The sequence below is a fragment of the Furipterus horrens genome, unplaced genomic scaffold (assembly GCF_987537825.1).
Source record: "Furipterus horrens unplaced genomic scaffold, mFurHor1.1.pri manual_scaffold_1, whole genome shotgun sequence".
Lineage (NCBI taxonomy): Eukaryota > Metazoa > Chordata > Mammalia > Chiroptera > Furipteridae > Furipterus > Furipterus horrens.
In genome coordinates this window covers 50,726,896-50,746,737 of record NW_028327171.1, presented here as the reverse complement: position 1 = coordinate 50,746,737, position 19,842 = coordinate 50,726,896, and the positions used below count along the sequence as shown (strand labels likewise).

Genomic DNA, 19,842 nt, shown 5'->3' with positions numbered 1-19,842 from the left:
CTGTTACAGCTGACTGATATCCAGGTCCACCCTCTGCTAATGCTTACTGTCGGGCAGGAGAACTTGGCTAAGGACTGTGCCAAGCTTAGCCATGACATTCATTATTATTCATCCATTATCATTATGATGATAAGAAGCACAATTCTCAGAATTCTTGAAATGATCAATAATTCTCCCTTTGTGCCTCTAGCCACATCTTTCATCAATTCCTTCTGCAAAAACTGTTCCAATCTCAGCAGGCTCCTCTGAACCTGTAAATATGTCTGCTTATCTCACCTGCAGGCCTTTTCACATGATGGTCTTTTTACTAGGAACATTCTTGTAATTGCCTCACCTAGTTCATTTGTACTCATTTTTTCAAATCTTTATTTAGGTACTCTGAGATCTGAGAAGAATGACCTGATCCCTAAAATTGACTGGAATCCCCAACTCAGTCTTCCCATAACATGTAATACTTCCCAACTACTGCATGTATCAGATTATAATATTGAAATTTCTGCTCTATCATTAGTTACTCCTATAAAATATTCTCAGCAACTAAGTATCTGGCATAGTACATGATGCAAAGAAAACATTTTATAATATCTGCACAAAGTCTGAATTTACTACTAGGAAAGAAGTATTTTTTGAATTCTGGAAGTGTTATTAGCCTAAGATCTATTTACATATTAGTGATAAGGCTTAGAGTCTTAGAACTACTTTGTTATGTATTTGGCCAGCTTATACTTTTTATTTATTGTTGCAGTGAACCACTTGCTCTCTGGTGGTTGTATGCTTCATTTATGGAGGAATCTTCAAAGACCCATATTTTCCTCCTTTCCAACCCAACACCCTTTAAAAAAAGTCATGTGTATTTTGAAATAAATTGATCCAGCTTATTATTTTAAGAGACACAGCCCTGACCACTGTGGCTCAATTGGTTGGGCATCATTCTGCAAAGCGAGAGGTTGCTGGCTCGATTTACGGTCAGGGCACATGCATGGGTTGTGGGCCAGGTCCTCAGTTGGGGGCATGAGAAAGGCAACCAATCTATGTTTCTTTCTCACATCAATGTTTCTATCCCTCTCTTCCTCCCTCCATTCTCCTCTCTTTCAAAATAAATTAAAAAAAATATTTTTTAAAAATATTGAGGTATCTATTACCATTCCATCCACTTAAAAAAATTTTAGAGAACATGAATGTATTTAGTCCATGTAAAAATAATCAATATCAATTATACATGTGACATATATGTTATGTTGATTTAGAAAGACAAGGAGGAAGACAGAAATTCATGCATACTACAAAATAAGAAACTAACACAATCATCCGAGGCACAAATACTTATAGGCCCAGACTCCAGATTTGAGAAAGAGTAGAACAGGGCCACACCAACAAGACTTTATCTCTCCACAACCATATAGTGTGCCTTTTCATTCATGCAGGGTATGCATTACATCTACTTACAAGCAGATATCATAAATATGTGATCACCAGATGGCATTTGGACCTCACAATGCAAGTCCAGCAATCCTTCTTTGGGATGGAGCCAATAAGAACTTGAAAATCTTGCTGATTTTTGTTAATGAGAGGCAAAAATCAGAATTTTTATTTCCATTGATTAGTAGACACCACAGTGCATTAGACTGAGGGACAAGGTTAGTCACCCCTTGCCTGCAGCAATAATACCTTTCATTAATACTTAGGTCAATAGTGGTGTCCTCTGGCTTTTTTCCATCAATGGTCCACCAAACCTCATTTTGAGAGTCCTTCAGGAAAGTAAAAAAGGCTTTACAGGGAATGAGGAGCTCCTCTCCTAAAATAAATAAATTAAAGAGGAGAGAGTTAATCCATTAGTTTGTGAACTTTGCATGGCTATATATTGGTTCTACTCTGTGACTAATCATAAGCTCTAAATGTTAAATGTTCCTAAAATCTTACTTCTCATTTAATTGCTAGTGTGCTACCATAAAATAATATACCATACTTTACTAAAAAACAAGGGGAGAAAAACAGAATCTTTATATAAAATTACTAGAATGACCATTTTTTAAAACAACTTATGTAGTTTTAAAATGACAGTATATATCAAAAAGGTTCTGACAATGTCATTTTTAGCCCTATATCTCCATGAGCTATTCTTTGTTATTTCCCTCGGGAAAAAGGGGGTGATGAAGAAATAGTTCCCCAGATTTTTGGTCCTTGACCCAGACGAAATGAGACAGTGACATTGCCAAGGGACTGGCTGCACAGGCCTCATCTGGAGGTTCTCTAGTTACCAGGGGGCAGTCGATAAGTTTAAAGACAATTTACAAAGAGAAACTCTACATCATCCTTTGAGATGGAATATGAGGTTGGGGGATTTCTAGGCAGAAAATAGCAGTGGTGGTGGTGGTGGTAGTAGTAGTCATAGTAGTAATAGTAATAGTAATAGTAATAGTAGTAGTAACAACAACAGCACACTCAATGAGAATTTTGTATAATTTACTCTGCTAAACATTTATGCTTACTAATGTTCACATTTAATTTTTACAAAAATAATGTGAGACATTTTTATTTTTTAACTTTTATTTTTATTGTTTTTCTGTTACAATTGTCCCACTTTTTTCCTCATGCTACTCCCACCCAGTCCACCCCTTCTCCCACGGTCCATCTCAACCTTGTTATCCATGTTCATGGGTTATTTATATTAGTTCCTTTGCTAAACCCTTCCCTTACTTAGTCCCTTCCCTCCCTCCCCTCTCCCCCCTGCTAACTGTTACTCTGTTTCTTGTTCAATTTTGTTCATTTATTTATGTTGTTCATTAGTTTCCTGTATTGGGTGATAGCATATGGTATTTTTCTTTCTTTGCCTGGCTTATTTCACTAAGCATAATTCTCTCTAGTTCCATCCATGCTGTCGTGAATGGCAGGAGTTCCTTCTTTCTTTCTGCTGCATAGTATTCCATTGTGTAAATGTACCACAGTTTTTTAATACACTCATCTACAGATGGGCACTTGGGTTCTTACCATCACTTGGCTATTGCAAACAGCGCTGCTATGAACATTTTTAAATTCATTTCTTACAGAAGTGAAAACTGAAGCTTAGAGATGTGAAATGCCATTCCTAGATTGAATTGTTAATAAAACCAGCATTTGACCTAGAATGACCTTCTTCTATTCAGTGTTGCCTAGGACAGTTCTGTTTTAGGCATGCTTTTATAGTTAGTTATTCATATCGACTGCTTTCAATCTCAAAAAGTGTCCAGGTTGAGATGATAAATTATATTGTCATTCTAATTTGAACTCAGGTTGCCTCCCTTAGTGTTCACACTCCGTCCTCTCTTCCCATGAATGGTTCTTATCCCTTCTCCACCAGTTTTTTATATTAATATACAGGAAGATAAAGTGAGCACAGATTCAGGCATGCTTTTACAACTATAATGTGATAGGTATTTGAAATATATATAGATGATTAAGTTTACCCTGATAACAGGAATAATGTTCATATTACAATATAAAGCCACTACTAATTCAAGAAATTTTGGTCCATTTGAGGTTGACAGGCCCTTTAAGTGTGTTCTTTGTGTTTTTACAAGGCAGATCACTATGTGATACCTTATCTTATGTGTGTGTGTGTGTGGGGGGATTGTTGTTCTCTACCTATGTTGATCACTGCCTCAATTACCTTTAGTACATTTTAAACAGAAGTTCTTTTATAGCTTTCATTAGGTTTGTTGTAATTTTTTTTGTAAAAGACATAATACAGAAAATGTTAAAATTTTCTATGGTTTTCAGCTTAACTGTGGGAAGATATGAGTCAGAAGAATAATAAAATTTACTTAATTTGGTGAGTTGTAAGTGATTAAGTAACTTCTCTCTCTAATGCAAAATTATGAAAATTAAAAAGAGACCCAGACAGCCATAATAAACATTTTATAGTGTTCTGAGTCAGGGTATATTAGTTGTATCAGTCGTTACCTATTATATTCACAGTCCCGACTCCAAGTTCCAACCTTGCCCCTTTGTAATGGAACAGAAGCTTGAAGGATGCCTTGTGCTTATGTTGCAGCCTTGGCAAACCAAAGCCTTGTGCAAGCTACAGGTTGCATCAAAGATAAATCACTAATCAGGAAAGGAAACCCACTAGCAGAGGAAGATGGGAGAAGCAGCTGCTTAAACAGAAGCAGAGAATCCCTGAGCTCCCCATGGGATCCATGAGGTGGCTAGTACCCAGAGCTGCTTTGATTTCTGACAACAGCAATTTCAATGCATGAGAGAGAGAGAGAGAGAGAGAGAGAGAGAGAGTTTTAACAATAGCTCTCTATTCTTTTGTGTGAACTTATGTGGCATTTTATTCCTTATAATTAAGAGAATCTAATTGAAATTCAGAGGCATGGCTATAATTACCTGGTTCTTTCTCATAGATGACACGATCATTGGGTGACCAGATAACAGGGGGTCCTGCATATATTGGAGAGCCTGTGAGAGCATAAAGAACAAAGGAGGTGATGTGAAGTCATGTAACCTTTATCCCTTTTACCCATTTCAAAAATCTTCTCTTCTGTGAAGCGTTGCCTAACCTCCTGGCATAGTTTGTCAATTCTTCTTGAGAAGGCACCCAGTGCAATATATAGTCTACTATAACATTTCAGTCATATAAAACAAGCAAATCAACATAAGATATTGATTATCTTCCATATTTCAGAATAAAATGTTTAAACAGAGGTTTCACTTTCCAAAGTTTACATGAGCTAGACTTCACATACTGTATGATAATTAATTGCTCTCATGTCTTGCTCAGCTATTTCTTTTCTATGTATTTCTCCTCAGCATTCCCAGAATGTCTGGTATAAGAACTAGTTAAATAAGTATTATATGAATGAATAAGTAAGTGGAAAATTCTAAATCACAATTGTAAGTCCAGCACATAGTATGCCTGATGTCTGGTTATCAGTTGAAATTTCATTCATAGAATTGATACTCTTTATAACATTCTGTATTCCACAATTGAATGAAAAATATCCTGAAGGAGCTTCATATTGTATTATTTAAGAGTACAGACTTCAAATATTCAATGACCAGGGTGTTCTAATCCTAACTTGGCCATATAGTAACCATAAGACTTATTTTTTTACTAATTCTTTAAAAAGCTAATTTTCCTCAACTGTAAAATGAGAGTAATTAAACTCATCTTACAGGTTCATTATAAGGATTAAAATAAGTAATGCATATTGTAGCATCCAGTGCATTTAAATATATATACTAGGAACCACTGTCAAAATGAATATAAGGTTAGATTATTCATTTGACTTTTAAAGTCCATTCTCATTAGGTTCTAAATTTAGTCTGCTTTTTCTTCTGAATTAGTTCCCAACTCTGCACTATGCAGAAAGTAAGCAGAGAAAGAGAAAAAGTGATTACAAAAGTGTTTGATTTGAATTTATTTGCACTGTATTGAAACCCTTTTTGAAGAAATATATACGCTGACTCTGGTGTCAGACTGATAGAAAAAGCTTGAACAAAAAGTCAGAAACCTGGGGGTTAGAATGAGTTCTTCTACTAACACATCGAATGTCTGACTGAACAGGTTACTTTCTGTTTTGGGGACTTGATGTTTCATCTATTAAAAGTTAGGATTTCAACTTTTTGTCCAAAAAGTGTGCAAATACCTTATACCAATAATTTACATATATTTTAAAAGATGATAATAAATTGCCTTTATTAAATAAAGAAAGATGGGGCTTGACAAAATCTCACTCTCATATGCTCTCATTTTAATACAGTGGGCACAGTGGGTTTTAGGCTTCTCCTCTAAATGCCACGATCCTGACACACTGCCCCTTTCCCTTCACCAGGTTCTCTTCGCCTCTTCTCTCAGTGCAAACCAATGGTCGAACACTGCCAGCAAATGCCTTCAGCATTAACTCCAACAGCGGTACATAGAACTATATAGTTTGCTTAATTCTGTTAAAACACTTTTTGAACAATAACATCTACTATTATTCATTAAGTCTCCACTGCTTGCCTGGAGCTACATTAACGTAATATGTATATTATTTCTAGTATCCTCAGCTATTGTGAATATTAGATAGGCTAAGTCACAGAATACAGATAAGAAGACTGAAACTTTGATCAAAATCATATTGCTCATAAGTGGCAGTAGTGTAATTTGAATACAAATCTTTCTGTAATTCTTTTCACTGCTCAGACTGTCTTTATTTCACTTGTTTGCATATCCATCCCACAGACCAACAGTTACTGAATGCCCACTAGACATGTGGAAATGCTGGGGGCTCTGGGGAGAGTGCAATAAACAAAAAACTTAAACCTTCTTTCTTAAAGATTTTACACACTTGTTTGTAATAAATTATTAACAGACCAAACAAGATTATTACATTTTTGTCATGTGTACTTAATACAAACCATGCTTACCTACCACCTTTACAGTCAGAGTCCTGGTGAGATGGAATTCACGCCCATTTTCTGGGTATGTAACAACACATGTGTAATTTCCATTATTTGAAACCAAGGCTAGGAAAAAACTCAAGTTCCTGCCCTCAGGTAATACATTATGAAAGTTTTGTATTTTTTGGCAGCCCTAAAAGGAATAAAAGATGTTTCCTACTTAGATACATGCATAGAAAATATGTAAGTACATGCACACATCTAATTTTGCACAAATATACAAATATTTATGATGGCTGTGCCTTTTAGAAAACAATTTTGCTCAAGTATTTGACAGGGCTTATGCAAAGAGTGAATGCATTAAGTTTTGTTATCTTTTCTGCAAAAGAAAATTAAAGTTCTGAACTGTGACACAAATTCAAAGGCACAAGCTTCCTGTCTCAGGAGCCAGTATTGGAATTCTGGGAATCTCATGTTAACAGTGGAGCAAGGTTAAAGTATTGAAAAACAACTAAAGCAACCTAAACAACTGCTTGCTCTGTTATTTAAAAACAAATATGTTTCATTTTGCTGCATTTCTTCACTATTTGTATTAACTCAGGAATCAGTCACTCCACTTGACCCAATTTAGATGTCTGATTTTGGCATCCTTGATCACTCTGTTAAATCACTGAATCAGTCATTTCCAAAATTTTTGGTATTTTTCTTCTACTTTTCCTATGTGTTGCAATTGGATATCACAGATTCCACAATCTAAAAGTAAAATATATTCTTATGAGTATTACCAAGAGTAGAATTTATTTCTGCTCCAACCCACCTTTTAATATTTAAAAAATTTTGAGCTGGTGCAGCCACTGGGGAAAACAGTATGGAATTTTCTCAGAAAAAGTAGAAATGGAACTGCCTTTAGACCCAGCAATTCTGCTGCTGGGAATATACCCTAAGACTCCTGAATCACCACCTCAAAAGAACCTATGCACCTCTATGTTCATAGCAGCGCTATTTACAATAGCCAAGTATTGGAAACAGCCTAAGTGCTCATCTGTAGATGAGTGGATCAAAAAAGTGTGGTACATTTACACAATGGAATACTGCACAGCAGAAAGGAAGAAGGAACTCCTACTTTTCGTGACAGCATGGATAGACCTGGAGAACATTATGCTAAGTGAAATAAGCCAGTCAGTGAAAGACAAATACCATGTGATCTCACCTATAACAGGAACCTAATGAACAAAATAGAACCACAGTCATGGAAACATGGAACAACTTACAGTGACCACAAGGGAGGTGGGAGGAAATAAGGGTGGGAAGAGGGGGAAGGGACTAGACAAAGAACACGGACATGAACAAGAGTGTGGGGAGTGACTGTGGGAGTGGGTGGTGGAATGGGCAGAGGAGGGCAAAGGGGGCAAACTGGGACAACTGTAATTAGAATAACAATAAAAAATCTTTAAAAAACAGCTCATTCAGTATAACTAGACTCTTGTTTGAATCTCTAAGGCCCACTAACTGGTTATATTGTTATACTATTTTTGTTTTAGAAAAAAAATTGATGCAATCATCTTGACCAATCATATGTTGAACATTTACTTTTAGAAAAATTGTGTTTGTTTTTCTTTTAAAAATCAAAAGTCATCTATGATGCAAAGGATTACATATCTCTAAGTTCCTTTAGATCTTTAAAATTCTGAGAGTCTATTACTGGCTTGTACTTTCAATTTCCTTATTTATATATTTAACTTTAATTATTGTATGCTTAAGGTTTTCCTACTTCAGTTCCTGGAGTATGTGTTTTGAAATATGACAATTACACTAAGTGGCACATTGTGTAAGTCTTTGTAACAAGAAATATGTATTTTAAGAATAGTGCTATCATTTCATTCACAGAGATGATTATCACAAGGAAGCTGATATATGCTCAATTAAGTTATTTTCTGAATATATGATTTATCCTGTTTTGATAAAAGTGCTTATAGACACTTGTCACATCAGCCAAAGATTTCAAGACTTTCAGTTTATCACAAAGTATAAGGCCACAAAGGCTTGTAATCATAATGGTTTTATGTCAGATTTGGTTTAAATCAAGTTTAGTCTATCTATTGAAGTCTATTTGAGTTTTGTGACACCTTCTATTTAAGCATTTCAAAGATATTTTCTTCTCTCATTTGTTAGTTTAGCTGTTCCTTGGTAAGTAGACAGATCAGACTAAATATTCTCTAGCTTTACAAGTGGAAATAGAATGAGGCAGACAGATAAAGAGATATCCCAGGTGATAGTTCAGAGCTATAACTCAGTTTTTCAGATAGCTGGCTATAGGTCTTTAGCTTCTTAACTCAGAATAAATACCTCTGCTCAGCAGATAGTTGAGGATGGAAAAAAACCATACTGAGACATGTGGTATTTGTAAATACCACATTATCTCATCTGATCCTTATTCTAAACTTAGCAAGCTGGAATGTTCTTATGCCCATTTTATAGATGAGGATACAAAGGCCTAGAAAGTTTAAGTAATTGCCAATGTCAAAGATTCCAGAAGTGCAAGAGCTGGAATTTGAAACTGGATCTAGCTGTTTTGAGGCCCTTGCTTTTTTTCTTTTTCCTAGTACAACTTGTTTTCTACTTAATTTTTAAAATTTATTTTGTATTGAATTTTTCCATTATTATTTATCCTCCTTATGCCCGCCTCCCCACCACAATCACCACACTGCTGTCCATGTCCATGAGCCCTTTTTCTTGTTTGCTCGTCCCTTCATCCCTAACTGTGCCCCACCTCCAGAGCTGTCAGCCTGCTCTCTGAGTCTGTCTCTGTTTTGCTTGTTAGTTCAGATTCTTCACTGAATTCCACATATGAGTGAAATCATATGATACTTGGTCTTCCTCTGACTGGCCTATTTCATTTAGTACAATGTTCTTCAGGTCCTTCCATGCCGTCGCAAAGGGTAAAATTTTCTTCTTTGCAGCATTATTTACAATCACCAAGATTTGGAAGCAGCCCAAGTGTCCATCAGTAGATAAGTGGATAAAACAACTATGGGACATTTATACAATGGAATACTACTCAGCTTTTAATCCCACCTGGCACTGTCTCCTTTCCCTATACTGTGGTCTTACACATATGCCACACCAGGGCCAGCTCCAGTGCTAATAGTGTAATGTGTTTCTATCACTTATCTGTGGTTGGTTCCTGCAACTAGTGATAAACTGAAAAAAGCATGCTTTTCGGGATGAAAATTGAGTATTAGTACTGAACTTTAAAAGCACTTCCTAAGAATATACTAAAAGGAACTTTTTTTGACTTGCCAACAATCATTAATGTAAAATTTAAAACACATCATTTTAGGATTCATAATAGCTGCTACAAATATAAAATTGTACTTCTGACCCAAACTCAAAATATTTTTATTCATTCATTCACCCTTGAGTACTAATCAATAAACCATGTTCCAGGAACCGTTTGAGGTCCTGAGAACACAGCATAGAATAAAACAATGTGTCATCCCTCATGTAATTTTCACTAACAGAGAAATAAAATAAACATATCTAAATAATAAGGAAAATGGTATAAAAATATGTATGTGTTGACCTCTTCTTAACTCCCACTTTTCTTCATCTTATTCCAAACCCATGAGGGAGAATTTGAAAATTGGTCTGGATATGCTTAAGGCTATTCATAGGGTGTATGTGTCAGTGGTGTAAATGTGCTCTCTCTTGGGATCTTCTCTTCTTTCCATAGGTTGGATAAACATGTAGAACGGGTTTCTCAGAGAGTTGCTTTGTTTAGAAAACTATTTCAAATTGAGGAACATGTCACAAAAGCATTGGTCAAGGTAGAGGTTTAACCTGCTATAAGAAAAAGCTGACCATTCGGTGTGAAAATAACTAGTTTTAACCAAAAGAAATAAACACCCATTCCAAAGCTATTAGACCTATATATCACACAAGAAGATAAAATAAAGGAAATATTTTGCATTCTGAGCATGCATGTGTGTGGTGGAGTGGCTCTAGAGCATTACTGATCCACTAACTGAGGTGTGTGATGAGCGCTCTCTGTTTGTCATAAGCAGATACATCTCTAGACCCCTTGGCACATACACCTGAGACACAAACAACATTTTTAACACAATAACTATTCCTGAAAATAAAGCCTGCATTATTTTCTTATAATTTCAAAATCAATTACTAGGAATCCAGAAAAAAAAGAAAAGAAAAAAAGGACAGAAACAAAGGTCTAGATACCCAAAGAATAAAAAAATGTTTTTCCAGGTACAAGAAATAGGTTAATAGTAAGTGGATTTCCACTATGAAGCAAACACTCGTCTGACTAGAAGACAAATTGTCCTTTTAGTGGACCCATTCATTCTTCATTCTGAATTCAAAAGAGAGAAGTTAAATAAGAGAGCAACTTTTCAATCTCATCGTGGTAGCCATGGCAACCTACTACGACATATAGGTAAAGAACAGTAGACAAATTGACTTTGAGATCCTTGAGAGGAAATACATCATGTGGTGAGGTGTGGGATGTGGGTGGCAGGGGCGTCTTGACTAACGGAGGACAGGTGTTGCCCCACTATTTCCATTCCATATGCCATTCAAGAACTGAGTGAAGACACACACACACACAAAGAAAAAAACGGAAAGGACACGATTCCTAACCTGTGGGTAGGCACAGTCACATGGAGAATTGCAACGATGAAAGGCATCTCAGGGCCGGGGAGAGGGGGAAGGTCAAACAGAAAACATGTAGAGAAACTCCATGGAGAAGAGAGACCTGAGCTGGATATAAATAGAATATTAACAGCTATTGCCCGGAAGGGGAGACATGGGAGAGCAGCACTCCAGGCACAGGTGAAAGTTGTGCACACCTTCCCTGAACTCTCAGAGCATTCTACCCTCTGTGTCAGTATTCAACTAACTTTATATCAGGTTTTTATTTTTAAATTTTTTCCAATTACAGCTTACATTCACTATTATTTGTATTTGTCTCAGGTGTACAGCAGAGTGGTTAGAGGATCATATGCTTTACAGTTTGCTCCCAGTATTTCTAGTACCCAGCTGGGAGCATACATAGGTATTACAACATTATTGACTATATTTCCTATGCTGTACTTTACTTACTTAACTTTATTATAATAATGTTTATCTCTTTTCATGTTTATCTCTTTCCCTAGAAAATTTACTCCTTTGGGGACAGTGGGAGGTGGATGAGTACTATACTTGCATGACCAGCAGCCAAAGTATGAATGAGAAAAGCAAAGACAGAAGACATGGGTTTGAAAGCTCATGCAGGACGATGAAGGTGGCTACATAAAATATGAGATGTGATATGGGTGAGCTGTAGGATGGGTGGGGGAAGTAGGAGTAAGCGTATAAAGAGTTTAACTGAGATAATAAGGTTACAAGAGTTAGGGATATCTATTGACATTTTTGCACCAAAGATAAAGTTGTATACAATACATCATCCTTGTTTACAATATCTCGTAAGAGCTCTATACACCAAACACTTTCAATGAGCAAAACTAAAGCCATCCAATGTTTAAGCAACTAATATTTACAAAATCCCTTCTATGTGGTAAGCACTGTGCTAGGAGCTACACATATAGTAGCCATTAAATGCAGAAATGACCCTTATTCCCATGTAATTTTCCAGCCCAATGTAATTCATTCAATTATTTAATCAATTCTTAAATATAATGTGTTGTTTTGTTTTGTTTTTGCCGTGTGCTTGCCATTCAAGGGAAAGAAAAAGAAAGATCACTATCTAGAATCTTGTATTAGTAACAAAAATGAGATATAAATTAAATGTGATCAAAATAGAGAGCAGTGACTCTCTTAGCCTAATTCAGAGGATGGATCTTGAGTCCCCGGAAGCCTTGAAATTACGTAAAAGGCTGTGTGTATATATACAAGGTCTGACCAGAAACTATCCAGCCATGTACTATGAAAAATAGAGATGTTTATTGAAGAAGATACAATATACAAGAAACATTGTATAAGGACAACCAGCTTTTTGCAGACTGATGTTCAGAACGATATCCATTCTCTTCAACAATAGTTCAGAGCATTTCAGCCACTGGTATAAATGTAATATTCAAAACATTCAATAAAATGGTTTCTCTGATCCTCAGTCAAAAGCAAAAAATTTCCTGTTTTTGTAAGTATCTCAGGGCCAGGGGAGGGGAGAATCAAATACTCAATTGCAACAATGACGAAGAAATAATTCAGTAATATGAAAGTCAGGATGGTTTGCCACAATTTAAAGCTCGGATCTCTGAATAAATCTAATAATAAGAAGAACAATAAGATCTCACTTATCTGTGTATTTACTGCTATTTATTCTCATAATCCCCATGTGAATAAACAGGCAACCTCCAATTTATACACATGTCCTGTTCCAGAAGCTCTTTCATAAGGTGGCTACTTGGAATTCAGTAAGTCACTTACAAACCATGGTTTGCTCTCCAGACTAGTTACAAAACCTGGCTCATTCAACAAACATTTACTGAACATCAATTTAACTCACAGGATTGTTGAATTAGGGCACTGTGCATTCTGGGCCCTGAATGGGGAAAAGCCTGCCATGCAAATGAGAGGAGGCAAGAAGAGAAGACACGCCATGGCGGAAAGTTCAGTCCTGCCCCATTTCCCTTGCAGCTTGGAACAGAAAACTTACCTTCTGTTCCCTCTAATCTGTTTTCTTGAGATACCCTCCCCCCTATTTCCAGGGCCCTCTATCCACAAGTTTTGTTATGTTCCACAGTTCAGCTCACAGCCCAACCTGTGTTCAAGACAACCCCACAATTCAAAGTGTCCTAAGTTCCAGAAGTAAAAACTGGACCACCCTCTCTGGTTCATTTCTGGACAGTATAGGCTTGAAACCAAAGAGAATTAGCCTGAAATCTCAGATTCTCCCATTGTCAGCTATATTGTTTTTGACTAAATGATATACGATAATGTAAAAGTATGAACTCTTGATACAGATTTGCATTGGCTTTTAGCTCGGTGACCTTGGGCAAATCTCTGAATCCTGTATCCTTCAGTTTTCCTAACTATAAAATGAAGAACACAAGATAACTTACCTCATGTTGAGAGAATTAAGTTAAAGAATTAAAGCATCTGGAAAAGTCCCTGTGCTCAATAAATGTTAGCTCTACTGTTTACCTCTCTGAGCCACTGCTTCATAATCTGTAAAAGGATGCCATCTTCCTTGAAGGATGGTGATGAGTATTGCATATAACATATAAAGGACCTAGCACAGTGCATTTTAAAGTGAAATGCAAGAATTGTTACTTTCCTTTTCCTTCTTTCAATGTATCAGTTTTCATCTTTCTGCTAAGAGGAAGTAACTTTCTGAAAATAATGTATTTTTTAACTCTCCCACAGTTTTTTGTTTACAAAAAGAGACTATTTCTACAATGTCAAGGCAGGGAATTCAGCTAATAACAATTAAAAGAGAACTACTCTAGGAGGGCCAAGATATCTAGGTGGATGCAGAGAGTTATTGTAGAAGGTAGAAGACAGAAAGCAATGTCAGCATTGCTATACAGTGATGGGAAAACGCAGCTGCCAAGAACTCTGATTTTGTACCCAAGATGTCAGAACTATTAGAATTAATGGTTTCAGTCAGTTACACAAAGAGCGAGATATAAAAGCAGTATACCACACAACAAGAGTGACCTTTATATAAAATAGAAAGGTTGGCCGGTTACCCATTTCTGCTTGGTCACTTGCACATTGTTGGGTATCTGCCATGGCAATGGTTTGACCACTATGACTTTTTTTCTCCGTCTTCTTTCTAGGCTTCCTGATTTCATTCACCCTATGAATATTCTTTCCAGGTTTTAGTCTTAGTTCTTAAGGGCTGCAACTATCGTATATTAGAGCAGCAATTTTCAACCAGTGTGCCACAAGAGACTCACTGGTGCGTCACAAGAATTTTTTAAACATGCAATATTTGACTATTTAAAGGGGCACTGATATCTTTCACTTTAGACTGTCAGATAAAAAAATAACAACAGTCAACACAAAAATAGCCATCCAATGTAAATGAATCAAAATTATACCTTTTTTTTTTTTTTTTTGTCAGATAGGCAAAAAAATTATTTTTGGTGTGCTGCAGAATTTTAGTAATTGGTTTATGTGTGTCATGAGATGAAAAAGTTGAAAATCACTAGTATAGATGCATCCAATTCTTTGCCTTCAACTTTGATTTTTCTTCTAAGCTCCAGATTCATACACATGTAGCCACCACTTATTGGTCACTGCCACCTAGATGCCTCAGAGATACCTCTAGCTGATATGACATTATCTAAATCCTTAACTTGCTTCCCAAACCTGCACCTCCTCTGCTATGTCAGACTTTCATACATTCACTCAGCCAAAAAACAAACAAACAAACAAACAAACAAACAAACCAGAAATCTGGGAATCAATGGAAATATAGAGATGGTTATGGCATGACTTTGCCTTCAAGAAATAGTCAGTTTCATAGAGAAAATGCATGTAAGTTTCTTCTTGTACCTAACACCAACAATAAATTATTTTTGGCACTCTTGCAGCACTTAGAATTATACTTTTCAATAAGAGTAAGAATTCTTATTAGATTATTTTGAAGCAAATCACAGATACTGCATAATTTAATTTGTAAATATTTCTGTATCTCTAAATGACAAAAACCCTTTCTGCAAGCATAACTATCATGCTGTTATCATGATTTAAAACAGTAATAATTCATTGATATCATTAATATTCTGTTCAAGTTTCCCTATTTTTCTCGTAACTTGTTTTATAGTTTGAAGAAAACATGATCTAAGGTTTTTACATTGCCATTGATCTTAAAACTCTCTCTCACTGTCATTTTCTCACTTTCTCCTCTCCCTTTTTCTTAATTGTTTTATTATAAAAAACACTCAAAACATATGTATGAGTTAATGAGTTATTATAAAGCAAATGCCTTTGCTACTACCACTCAGGTCCAGAAATAGAATGTTACCAGTCACCCTATGTCAATCCTAGTTCTTTTACTACCTGCCAAAGTAGCCAGTATCTAAAGTTCTATAGTAAAATTACTCCTCGTTTTCATTTATAATTTTATCACCTATATGTGCATCCGTAGAGATTATATTGATTTTTAAGTGTGTCTTATATGTTTCTTTTAGTCAATACATCCCATGCCATGCCTTTGTTTTTCTTACAATTTATCTGTTGAGTAATCCAAGGCATTTGGCATATAGTTTTCCAGAATCTGGATTTTGCTGACTGCAAACTCATAGTGCAGATCAATATATTCCTTTGTTCTTTCTATTTCCTGCAAAATGGCAGCCATATCCAGAAGTTTAATCCACTTGGCACAATTATAATTGATATTATTCTTTCATCAGAAGTAATATGTCTGGCTGTTACTCTTCTTGTGATGGTAGCTGTCACAGATGTTTAATGCTTAGATTTATTGAGTCATTGGGGGTTACAAAGTGATTATATATTTTTATAAAAACATACCTCTCTGCAGCTTTTTATAATATTTCTTATAGGAATGGCCGAATAAATACTTAATTTTCAAGATAACAAATTCACTTCCTATCATCATCCAAATGTAACTAATTAGATATTTTGAAATAGCTTTATGAACTTATGGACTTAAACTTAATTCATAGGATTTGACCCATTGTAATTTATATCCTTACTGAAATTCAAATTGTTCCATTTTGGTCAATGGAAAGCTCATAAAATTTGCTCCTAAGTCATTTCACTAATGATTTAAACAGAGACAGATGCTTAAATTTTAACTATGATTATGGAATTGCCTATTTTGTCCTTTACTTCTGTCAAATTTTGCTTCATGCATTTTGAAACACTATTATTAGGCACATATAGCTTCATTATTTTTATGCCTTCCTGATAAATTCACCCTTTTATTATTCTGAAAAGCCCTCTCTTTTTCTAATAATACTCATTGTCTTAAAGTCTAGTTTATATACTTTTGGTATATATAGTCTACCCTCCTCATTTTTATCCATCATTTAATTTTAATTGATAATTTTTTTCTCCTTTCCACTTTCTGTTAATCTTAAGGCATTATCTATTGTGCTTATTTGCTGTTATGTTCCTCTTAGTTTAGCTTCATTTCTAAAATGACTTCTAAGTTCTTACTGAGTTTTATAATTTCTGAACTTTTATAATTCTAATGTATTTATGTTACTCTTTCTCATCTTTTATCATTTCTTAATGTTTTTAGCTCATTTTTGAAATAGTGGGTTACAATATGTGCTCTGGCGAGCTTTTTTTTCTGTCAAATATTACAGTAGTCCCTCTCTATATCGTGGTTCACTTATCGCGGCCTCACTGTATCGCAGGATTTTAAAACATATTATATTTAATTATTTATGGCAGATTTTTCACTATATCGCGGGATTTTGCAGTACTGTATACGTATGTTGTTAAAGTTACATGGGTTTAAGAGTGTAGAATAAATGTAAGGTTCCTACTTCACAGGTGGGGGGGGTTGGTCTAGAACGTAACACCTGCAATAAGTGAGGGAATACTGTATTCTGCTTCTTGTTCTCCTTTTTTCTTATAATTCCAAATGGGGGAGTGTCTACCTTGATTCTTTTTTCTTGTTTTCTGAGTTTTATAATCTGGCAAGATTTTCCGACCTAACAGAGATTGCTCTTCAAAAGTACAGTCTTGAGATTTCCTAACTCTGTTCTGCTCCTCTTGCCCTTCCCTTCCCTTCCCTTCCTCTATACAGGGTGGGGCCAAAGTAGGTTTACAGGTGTTCATATGGGAAAATAATGTAATAATTAATAAATAATAATGCAAAAAAAACTGTGTTTTCCATACTCACAACTGTAAACCTACTTTTGCCCCACCCTGTATTATCCTGATCTTGTTTACTTTCTATTTCACTCCCAGTCATTTCTCCTCACTCACTGTGGATGGCTGTTCTTCAGAGTTCCAAAGCATTAGAAAAATTCCAAACCCTTTCAAATTTCTTATTATAGGTCTCTTGGACTCACTCTTCCCAATTTCAGTTGCTGTTCTTAAATTGGCTCACCATATTTTCTAGTGCATACCCATTGGCTTTTGAGGGGTTCTGTTGTCCAGTCTGCCAGATACCACATTACTTCCATTTACTCCTTTGCCATATAAACATTGATTTTATATGAGTCATATTTGTGGCTTGTCTTATTTGTTTTATTGAAAGTGATTCTTGTGGATAACTTGACACTGAGTATTGTTTTAAATGTTGTCCAGGAGTTTTTGGCTTTGGCTTAAATAGATATTTGAAGATGTTTAAAAAACTGCTGCTGTCACATGTGCCACCTTCCAACACTGTCATTTTTGATTAAACACTTCCCAAATCCCTGAGATGTGAAAGAGACCACAGATGGACTGTGCCCACAAATAAGGGCAAACATGAAAATACATACAAGTAATAAAATACAGTATTGACTAGTCAAGGAATTGATATTCACCAGATGAATTAGCAGCTTCTGACTTCACTGAGCAGAGAATGAAAGTGGGCAACATTTCTCAACTTGTATTTCATAGGAAGTTAACAGAAATGAGGCAGTTTTAGTAGTCAGTGAATACAATTTAAGACATGATGGGCTGAGGCGATGTGTTCTCCAGCACATCCTTTAAACATTACAAGGTGAGGAAGCAGTGAAAGTTTGTATAAAGTCATTAAAAAAGACATTAAAAACATGATCAGAAAAGTTTGTTTCTACATTAACTCAACAAATAATTACTGCTGTTTGAGAGAGGGTAAAATGCCCTCCAGTTTGCTTACCATATACCAAGTGATGGTTGGTTTGACACTGGGAGGGAAAAATCCATCTATATTTGGACAAGTGATCTTCTGAACACTATATTCTACATACAGTTTATGCACTGGGACTTTCATGGGAGACTTGAAGCAGCTATCTTTTTGGACAACTTCCAGAGGAAATGCAACTTTGCTGCAATATGTAGTGTTCCTGAAAAGAGAAATATGCAATGAATGGGAAGTCTTATTTGCATTTCTTTTAATGCAGTAAATACATTAAAATAAGTTAAGTAAAGTAATGCCATATATTGAGACTTTATATGTGCAAATACATGTGAGAATTAAGTACAATATGGAGGTATTTCCTATATCAATCGTCATCACAGAATAAAAACAGACACAATTAACTACTATTGATATACTATTTATATTTTTAGATATGCTCCTAAACATGTATATATGTTTGTGTGTATGTATACCTATGTATGTATGTATGCATGGTTATGTATATTTAATTTTATGCTTAAAACATTCTCAATAACAGTGTTAGTAATACAAAGGTGAGTATGCCATATTAACTCATGGATGATAATGATATAAACAACCTTTAGAAAATAAATATATTTCTGAAACCATTGAAAATGCCTTAGCTTTTGCCCTAGTAATCTTATATCTGGAAAATTTTTTCACTTGATAGAATTACAGCAAATTGGTAATAAGGGGAGCACATGATCAAAAGTGTCCATCCAGTGCTATATCAGCAAGGAAAACATATCAATAAAAAAAATCTACAAAATATGAAGATTGGAATGAAAATCATGGTACAACCATTCAAAGCTCTTGTACATATGTATAAAAAAACCAAGCATGAAGAAAAAAACTAATAAATACATAAGACTTGTTAGGATGGCTGGAGATTGTGTTTTTAATATTTTCACAGGTTGTTTTGTCTTCCTGGAGGGCTCTTCTTATCCCATCACCCCGCCTTTCACAAGGAGGTCTTTTATATGATCCCCTGTACACCTCAGATTAGGTCTCTAATTCTCTGAGCACTTTGGACACTTGCTTGTTTTCATTTGTTGTTATGTTACTCTTAGTTTATTATAGTTCAAACAAGGCCATGACCATGTATGTTTTCTTATATTCTTGCATCTAGTACAGTGCCTAAACTTTCAGAAGATGCTGAATAAATATTTGGTAAAATGAATGGGCTAGATGTAAAACTTGTGTATACACACAGAAAAACAATCAAGAAACATAAATAATAAAAATAACTGATTTTTAGGGTGATGGGTAAATGGGTCCACCCTTTCAATAATTTCTATTTAAGGTATCAAATACATATCATCAATGACTCATAAATTAAGACTAAATACAATGGAAGGTGTTGGGGTAGCCATTCCCCTCACCAAGATGGGAGGAGAGGGTGTTTAAAGATGACTCATGACAATGGTAATAAGGAGGAAAGGTAGAGTAGCAAGCATGATCTCTACTAACAAATAATAAATGTCTATAGTTTCTAGTTATAGAAAGTAAACTTCAGACACATTTTCTGATTTTTTAAAAAGGCAATTAACAATATTTGGGCTGACTTTTCCAGCTCCAAAAGTCAAATCTGGATGTTATCTTAATAAGGGTATTAAAGCAAGAATACAAGCAGTAAAACCCTAGAAACTGAATCTTAACCTGATGGCCTCAAAGATACCAGGCCT

At 35.3% G+C, this 19,842-nt stretch overlaps 1 protein-coding gene across 5 annotated transcripts in view; it reads right to left on the bottom strand.

Annotated features, from left to right (window-relative positions):
- The window catches only part of IL1RAP (interleukin 1 receptor accessory protein), a 144,185-nt gene that overhangs the window by 26,745 nt on the left and 97,598 nt on the right, over positions 1-19,842 (bottom strand). For all 5 annotated transcript variants that reach the window (XM_090275350.1, XM_090275358.1, XM_090275369.1 and 2 more), the window contains 4 exons: positions 18,155-18,341; positions 6,394-6,559; positions 4,369-4,440; positions 1,669-1,795 (listed from right to left, as the gene is read on the bottom strand). In XM_090275350.1, the coding sequence (XP_090131476.1) occupies positions 1,669-1,795; positions 4,369-4,440; positions 6,394-6,559; positions 18,155-18,341 (552 nt within the window). The remainder of the gene's footprint in view (positions 1-1,668; positions 1,796-4,368; positions 4,441-6,393; positions 6,560-18,154; positions 18,342-19,842) is intronic.